The 9549-nt window shown below is 32.9% G+C and overlaps 1 protein-coding gene across 1 annotated transcript; it reads right to left on the bottom strand.

Moving 5' to 3' along the window:
• Window positions 1-1039: 1039 nt before the first annotated feature.
• On the bottom strand, window positions 1040-8374 carry LOC114180509 (uncharacterized). The gene is made up of 2 exons (XM_028066821.1): window positions 7894-8374; window positions 1040-1248 (listed from the first exon to the last, which is right to left on the bottom strand). The coding sequence occupies exons 1-2, from the start codon at window positions 8372-8374 to the stop codon at window positions 1040-1042; spliced, it is 690 nt and encodes a 229-aa protein (XP_027922622.1).
• Between the last annotated feature and the right edge of the window lie 1175 nt (window positions 8375-9549).

Genomic DNA, 9549 nt, shown 5'->3' with positions numbered 1-9549 from the left:
ACTTTGGTTAAATTTACTAAGATTAATCTACAAAGTTCTTGTTTTTGATTGAGAAGTTACTTTGGTTGAAAGTAAGGACGCCAACAAATTAATTGAGAAGTTACATTGATTAATTTGAAGTCTTAAACAAGAAATCAATAACAATAATATTTAGGAAACCAATGATGAATCCTATTTTGAAAAAGCAGTGAAATCAACCTATTTTTCTTTACTATTGTTTTTATCTTATTTTATCTTCTTATCTTCATCTCTCATATTTTTTTATTGTTTTATTTGACTAACTCTTTTGTATAGTTTTTATAAGAACTAATTTGTTAAAAATCAATTTCGTGTTTGTTGGGAGACGACTTTGGGTTACTTTACCCTTTCTATTTTATTGACTACTATCTTAGCAATACTGATGTTGTATGGTTTAGTAGTATTAATTTGATCGCGTCAACAACAACGTTATCACCACCCCTAGAGATGGGGATAAAGGATGAAGTACAAAGTTATTTTCTTTATATTGGATGGTTATTGTATTAGAAAGACCATTGTGTATAGTTTTTCTATCAAATTGTCATAGTCTTCCTAACAAAATATGACAACCCTTCATGAGTACGACATCACATAAAACTTTATCTTTGTATTTCGCAATGGAGAATTGTACCTCCACTTGATTTTTGACCGTGATATCCCCATCTTCATTTAATCACTAAAGTTTGTACGATTTAGGATGGTGTAAGATAGCTAAATTCAACTTCTCAACCAATCTAATGATGTAAATGTTGCAACAAGAGCCACAATCAATAATTATAGAACATATATTGTTTAAAACATTACATCTTGTATAAAAGTTGTTCTCTCATTGTGTGATGTTGAAAACACTAGGTTGGTTTTTCAGAATTCTTCTAATCATGAGAAGATTTCCTTTACAAGGGTATGCATCCTCTCCCTTTGACTCTTTTGAGCTTTCACTCTCACTCTCACTAGTGTTTTAGTCTTCTTGACTACTATAATGGTCAATGTCCCTTAAGATGATAGTCCTTTTGGTGGGGCACTAAGAAACTACATGGCCTCTTGCCAAACACTTGACGCACTTAATATCACTAGTACGAGTGTGTGTAGATGCTTCACCCTTGCCTTGTTCATGTTCCTTGGCTAGATTCTTATGGGGTTCTTCCTTTTCTTTCTTGAAATCTTCTTTGACATAAGAATTAGAGGAAGCTTGATCTCTTTTAGAAGACGATTTCCTTAATAGTTGTTGCCCTGCTTTGATATACATTTGACATAAGTCATTCCAATCTCTATAAGGTAGTAGCTCCACTCTATCTCTTATATCAAGGTTCAACCCACTCAAGAACCTAACTATATTTATATCCTCTTTCATCTATACTTGCCTTCATCATGAACAACTCCATCTTTTGTCTACATTCCTCCATAATCATAGACTTTGTTGAAGTCTCTAGAGTTTATCCATGAGTTCCCTACTGTAATAGGAGGGAATGTGTCTACTCTTAAGGGCAGATTTTAGCTCATTCCACTATGTGAAGGTAGGATCCCTATGGCGCATGGTATCTTAGATCAAGACGGTCCACCAATACGTGGCATACCCTTGAAAGATAAGGGTAGCCAAAGGCACCTTCCTTTCTTCACTAAAGGTTTGTAGAGTAATCTTAACATCATAACATTGCACATTCAAGAGTAATTTTACAAGAGGTGGAGGCCTTCATTTATAGTAGAAGGTAAGCTCCAAATGCAAGCTAAATTAGCACCTAAGTGAAATGCAAATGCTAGATCTAGATCTAGATCTAACTCCTAGATCCATATTTCATGGATCACTTGCCCTATGGCATGTCAAGCTTCTTTCATTTGCACCATGTGCTAAATGTGCAAAGCATGGACAAGTTAGCAACATTCTCGAGCTTGGCTTTTCAAATTGGGCTTGAATAGATCCAATTTCAAAATCTAGGTGAATTATGAACTAATCTACTTTTCTATACATTTACAATTAATTAAAAGCTTGGCCTAAACACTTAGCTCAATTTAAGTCTACACTAATGGACTTTTAGGAATCTTGATGTCCTTTTTAGCCCATGAGAGAAGCATAGTGATTGGAATTTGATTAGGCCTATGGCTAGGCCCAAGTCATCTTTACATAAATGATAAATGTGTTAAGCTTTTTGGTTGATTTGGGGGACACACACCTTTGTTTCACATGCATGGGAAAATGAGTTGAGTTAGCTACGAGGGACTTAAAGCTTGAGCTAGTGGTGTGCTATAATGTTGTGAGTAGTAGGGTGATAACCCTTTTGTCTATTGCTTTGCAAAGCATAGAGACTACTACTGCAAGTGCACGCCTCTAGTAAATTTCGATTTCAAGGGCATGTATCTGGATAATTGAGTTTAGAGTCATTTGTTTTGTGTGCATATACATTCATTGTATTTTATCCATGTTTAGTTTGTATATTTATAATATGAATTATTTGTTTTATCTTAACTCTTTTGTATACTAGCTTACCTTTATTGGTGTGAGTAGATGAAAATGTAGGTTTAGAGACACCTTTGAAGTTTAAAGAGTCATCAATTATAGTAGTAGGAGGTATCTAGGAGCATTAGTACTAGTTAGTCTTGTTGGTTTAGTATGGTTGCATAAATGTCATATTTTTATAATCTCATCTTTTGTAAGACTGTATTAATATACTTTATACTACAAATTACTTGTTTTGAATGTTATTATGAAGTATCATATTTTATTAGTTTTAAGCTTAAAAAATGGGATGTTTTATGTATGATCTTTATATTCTAAATTATATATTCCAAAACTATTTTGATTATATATTTTAAAACTTAAAATGAAAAACCATACTAAAGAGTAAAATTGAAAATTTTAAATGTACAGGTTTAGGATAAAATTATGGAGGTGTAAGGTTATGAAAGGTGAACATGATGCAATCCTCGTCAAACGTTATGTTATGCACCATATTACGTAATAGAGTCAAATTCAATTTTTGAATATGTTTTAGCACGAAAGAAGAACTTAAAAGATTTACCTATAAGAAAAAGAATAATAACAATTTTCTTAATTTAAAAAATGAAAGAAATCAACTTAAAAGGGAAAGTAATGTTCCATAATCGCCGTTTTGAAATCAAACTTGCAATTAAACTAAAAAGAAACGAAATCTTATGAAAATTTAACAGAAGTCCAAGAATAATAAAGTTCAAGAAGGGATATATATATATATATATATATGTTATGAAATAAAGTGAATAACATAGAGAATAATAGATAATAGAGAAGAAACAATAGAAAATAGAAAATGAGAGAATAGGGAGCAACTCATCTGTTTGTATGTGTGTCTTATTACTGATAGGACGAGTCCTATTTATAGATACAATATGGTAACCCAGAAAGGATATAAAATCAAATAGTAAATACAAAATATTACATAAAGAGTAATGAATAATATGATTATCAATCATATGAGTAATTGTATAAATCAATGGACGACCATTAATTCATAACACTCTCCCTTGGGTGTCCATTGATAAAAGAATGTGTCTCGTTAAAACCTTACTAGGAAAAACCCTTTGGGATAAAAACCTAGTGAAGGAAAAAGAGTACATCATTCTATATAATATTGTTCTTTGCATCTTCTATTTCTCCCCCTCATGTAAACTTACATCATTAAGATGGCGGAGTCCAATCCTGTGAACCAATTGCTCAAAAGTTCTCCTTGGCAAAGACTTTGTAAATAAATCTGCTAGATTTTCACATGAGCGAATCTTTTGGATCTCTACATCACCATTTCTTTGAAGATCATGAGTGAAAAAGAATTTTGGAAGAATATGTTTTGTTCTGTCTCCTTTAATATATCCTTCTTTCAATTGAGCAATGCATGTACTATTGTCTTCATATATCGTTGTTGGTTTCATTTTTCCCAAGGATAAACCACAAGTTTGTCGCACATGTTGAATTATAGACCTTAACCAAACGCATTCACGACTTGCCTCATGTAATGCTAAAATTTCTGCATGATTTGACGATGTTGTTGTTATTGTTTGTTTCACAGATCGCCATGAAATCGCTGTGCCACCACATGTGAACAAATATTCTGTTTGTGATCGACCATTATGAGGATCTGATAAATAACCTGCATCTGCATAACCCATTAGATCTAATTTTGAATCATTTGGGTAAAACAAGCCCATATTCATAGTGCCTTTAAGGTAACGGAGTATTTGTTTTACTCCATTCCAATGTCTTCTTGTAGGTGAAGAACTATATCTTGCTAACAAATTTACAGCAAATGCTATATCGGGTCGAGTATAATTAGCAAGATACATTAGTGCTCCTATAGCACTAAGATATGGTACTTCAGGACCAAGTAGTTCTTCATCTTTTTCTTGAGGTCTAAAAGGGTCTTTATCAACATCTAATGACCTCACCACCATTGGAGTGCATAGTGAATGTGATTTGTCCATATAGAACTTTTTAAGCACTTTCGTTATATAAGCTTCTTGATGTACAAGAACACCTTTGTTTAAATACTCAATTTGTAATCCCAAACAAAACTTTGTCCTTCCAAGATCCTTCATCTCAAATTCTTTCTTTAAACAATCAATTGCCTTTGTGAGCTCATTAGGAGTTCCAACTATGTTTATGTCATCTACATAAACAGCAATTATGGCAAATTCATTCTCGGATCTTTTCATATAAATACAAGGACAAATAGGGTCATTTTTATACCCTTCCTTTAATAAGTACTCACTTAGACGCTTATACCACATACGTCCTGATTGTTTCAATCCATAAAGGGACTTATTCAATTTTATTGAATAATCCTTTTTAGAATTTGCTTTGTTGGGCACATTAAATCCTTCAGGGAGTTTCATATAAATATCATTTTCCAAAGAGCCATACAAATAGGCTGTAACAACATCCATGAGGTGCAAATTCAAACCTTCTTGTGCAACAAGGCTAATTAAATATCTAAATGTTGTTGCATTCAATACTGGAGAATATGTCTCCTCAAAATCAATACCAGGTCTTTGTGAAAAACCTTGAGCAACTAACCGTGTTTTGTATCTAACAATTTCACCATTCTCATTTCGTTTTTGTACAAAAACCCATCTGTACCCAATAGGTTTTACACCCTCAGGTGTGCGAACTACAGGTCCAAAAACCTTTCGTTTAGCAAGCGAATCTAATTCTGCTTGGATTGCATCTTTCCATTTTGGCCAATCATTTCTTTGCCGACAATCTTCAATTGTCATTGGTTTTTGATCATCATTGTCACTTATAACATCCTTTGCTACATTATATGCAAAAACCTTGTCAATATTGACTTTATTTCGATTCCATATTTTATGATTCATGACATAATTTATTGAGATCTCATCATTTTCAACAATTTCAGGTACCTGAGGTTCTTCTGGAACCGAATCATTGATTATGTCAAAAGAATCTTTTGGGACTTTTACCCCCTCGATTAGGCCATCTTGCCTTTTTTCCCTTTTTCTCACACGAGGATTTTTATCTTTGGAACCCAAAGGCCTACCACGCTTTAGGCGTGTTTGAGATTCATTTGCTATATTAGATTGTCCAACAGGAATATCAATTCTGATTGGAGTATTAGCAGCGGGTATATGCGACTTAGTTACCCTTTTTGTGTTAGTAAAAGCATCTGGTAATTGGTTGGCCAATTTTTGTAAATGAATTATCCGTTGAACTTCTAGTTCACACTCTTTTGTACGAGGATCAAGATGAGATAATGATAATTCATTCCAACCAATATCCTTTTCCAGTTTCTTTCTTTCTCCCCCTAACGTTAATGACTATCAGCAAATCGAGCTGTAAATAAGTCACATGTTGATGGTTCAAGATATTTTATTATCGATGGAGAATCATATCCAACATATATTCCCAAACGTCTTTGAGGACCCATCATAGTCCTTTTTGGTGGGGGAATTGGGACATATACAGCACACCCAAAAATTCTTAAATGAGAAATATTTGGTTGTTGACCAAAAACCAACTGTAAAGGAGAGTATTTGTGATAACTTGTTGGTCTGATGCGAATCAATACTGCAACATGCAGAATTGCATATCCCCAAGTAGTCATTGGAAGATTAGCTTTCATAAGTAAAGGTCGTGCAATCAATTTTAGACGTTTTATCAATGATTTTGCAAGTCCATTTTGAGTATGAACATGTGCTACTGGATGTTCAACTTCAATTCCAATTGACATACAATACTCATTAAAAGCATGAGATGTAAATTCACCAGCATTATCAAGACGAATTTTCTTAATTGGATAATCTGGGAAGTGGGCTCTTAACTTGATCAATTGTGCTAATAACTTAGAAAATGCTTGATTTCGAGTTGATAGTAAACAAATATGTGACCATCTAGTGGACGCATCAATTAATACCATGAAATATCTAAATGATCCACATGGTGGGTGTATTGGACCACAAATATCACCTTGTATTCGTTCTAAAAATGAGATTGACTCATTTCTAATTTTTTCTGGTGATGGTCTTATTATCAATTTTCCCTGTGAACATGCAGTACATGAGAAATCATTGGACTGAAGAAGCTTTTGACTTTTAAGTGGATGTCCACATGAGTTTTCAGCTATTTTTCGCATCATGATATATCCAGGATGACCCAACCGATCATGCCAAACAAGAAATTCATTCTTATTTGTAAGCTTCTGGCTTACAATAACATGCGTCTCAATCGCATTAATATATGTGTAGTACAAGCCATAAGAGAAGGCTGATAATTTCTCCAATACACATTTTTTATTTGACTCAATTTGAGTGATATAAAGATATTCAACATCTCCTTCATTATTTGTCTCAATATGATATCCATTTAGACGAATATCCTTGAAACTTAATAAGTTTCTATTGGACTTAGGAGAATAAAATGCATTTTTAATATGCAATCTTGTACCTCTTGGCAGAAGTACTGTAGCTCTTCCAGAGCCTTCAATTATATTTGTAGTACCAGAAATAGTACTAACATTGACTTCTCGCATTACCAAAGTAGAGAAAAATTTATTACTCTTGAGAATTGTATGAGTTGTTGCACTATCAGCAAGGCACAAATCCTCATCATTGGTGTTAATGCCAATATTCATTCTTCATATAAACATAAATATCAATATTAGAGATTACTTTGTAAGAGGAGAGAAAAATAAAATAAAATAAAATAGAGGATTTTATTCATAAAAACATAAAAACTTGTACATATAAAAGCAACATGAATTAAATATAAAACATTGTCTTAAAATTTAATCATAAAATAAAACTATTTTCTAACACTCCCATCACCAATAAGGTGATCAATGCTTCCATCGGGTTTAGAAAAGAAATCACCAATATCAAGATGAGTAGTATCCATATGACCATAATCAGAATCACCATCTTCATAAGCAAAGTGTGTTTCTACATTCTTCTTTTTAAGTGATTCTTGGTAGAGTTCAACAAGATGCTTTGGTGTATAACAGGCACGGGTCCAATGACCTTTACTACCACAATGGTAACATATATTTTCAGCCTTTTTGCCATTATTTTCACCCCTTTCTTTTTCCTTTTTCGCATTCTTGTTCCACTTCTGTTGATGAAGTTTCTCTTTGAAATTTCCTTTATAACCATGTCCACGACCATGATTAATAGCACGACCACGACCACGACCATGGCTACGACCACGGCCAAAATTACGACCACGATTATTATTATGGTCTTGACCTCGTCCATGATTATATGGATCAGATGTTGCTGCATTCACTTCTGGGAATGGAGCAGAACTAGTTGGTCGGGCCTCATGATTTTTCATCAAGAGCTCATTATTTTGTTCAGCCACAAGAAGGCATGAAATCAATTCAGAATATTTGTGAAAACCTTTTTCACGATACTGTTGTTGCAAAAGCAAATTAGTTGCATGAAAAGTTGAGAATGTTTTTTCCAACATATCCTCATCAGTAATTCTTTCTCCACATAGAGTCAATTGAGAAGTAATTCTAAACATTGCAGAATTATATTCACTTACAGTTTTAAAATCTTGCAACCGTAAATGCATCCAATCATAACGAGCTTTTGGCGAAATCACGGTCTTTTGGTGGTCATATCTTTCTTTTAAATTTTTCCATAATACAGAAGGGTCTTTTATAGTAAGGTATTCAATTTTCAACCCTTCATGAAGATGGCGACGAAGGAAAATCATAGCTTTAGCTTTATCTTGTTCAGATGCTTTATTTCCTTCTTTAATAGCATCACCCAGACCCATTGCATCTAGATGAATCTCAGCATCTAAAATCCATGATAAATAATTCTCCCCCGAAATATCAAGGGCCGCAAATTCAAGCTTTGCAAGATTTGACATGTTTTAGAACTAGCACATAAAATATTAATATAATCAAATTTCATGTATGAAATTATTAAAATCAAATAATAATAATAATATGACAGAGAAAAATAAATCAAACAATTATCATTACACAAAAAAAATGAGATAAAGTTTGTGAATGAGAAAAAGATTAGAAAGAACCTCGGTTAAGGAATGTAGAGCGTTGTTCTTAGGGAGAAAAAAAAATATGTCTTCACACTCAGTTGGATAACCCTCGTGCTGATAACGTGTTATAAAATAAAGGTAATAAGAGAGACAAAGGAGAGGAAGAATAGAGAATGAGAGAGTAGGGAGCAACTTCTGTTTGTCTCAATATAATATCCATTCAGACAAATATCATTGAAACTTAATAAGTTTCTATTCAACTTCTTGGTAGAAGTATAGTAGCTCTTTTAGAGTCTTCAAATATATTTGTAGTACTATAAATAATACTAACATCGATGTCTCATATTATCAAACAAGAGAAAAATTTATTACTCTTGAGAATTGTATAAGTTGTTGTACTATCAATAAGACGCATATCTTTTGGTACTAGTGCAAAACATTCGTTTTTCATATAAACGTAAATATCAATATGAGATTTTTTTTTTCAACACTCTCATAATCAATTAGGTGATCAATGCTTTCATTTGCTTTAGCAAAGAAAATAACAATATTAAGATGAGTAGCATCCATATGGCCATAATTAGAATCACCATCTTCATAAGCAAAATGTGTTTCTATGTTCTTCTCATTATTTGTAAGATGCTCTGGTTTACAATAAGTACAACTCAAATGGCCTTTACCACCATAATGATAATATATACTTTCATCTTTTTGTCAGCATTTTCACATTTTCCTTTACCCTTTTTCACATTATTGTGTCACTTCTGATGACAAAATGTGTCTTTGAAATTTTCTTTATAACCATGTCCATAATCAATATCATGATCACGATCATGAAAATATAAATCAAATGTTGCGGCATTCACTTCTGGGAATGGAGCAGAACAAATTTGGATAGGTTTCTTGATTTTCTATCAAAAGCTCATTGCTTTGTTCAGTCATACAAAGGCATGAAGTAATGAAATAAATTCATAATATTTATTGCTGCATTCACTTCTGGGAATGAAGCATATTAGGCGGATCTCATGATTTTTCATCAAAAGCTT

This window comes from Vigna unguiculata, chromosome 4 (genome assembly GCF_037176805.1).
Source record: "Vigna unguiculata cultivar grain cowpea cultivar isolate G323 ecotype 2 chromosome 4, ASM3717680v1, whole genome shotgun sequence".
Taxonomy (NCBI): domain Eukaryota; kingdom Viridiplantae; phylum Streptophyta; class Magnoliopsida; order Fabales; family Fabaceae; genus Vigna; species Vigna unguiculata.
The sequence above is the reverse complement of the archived record's forward strand: the minus strand, read 5'-3'. Positions and strand labels throughout refer to the sequence as shown.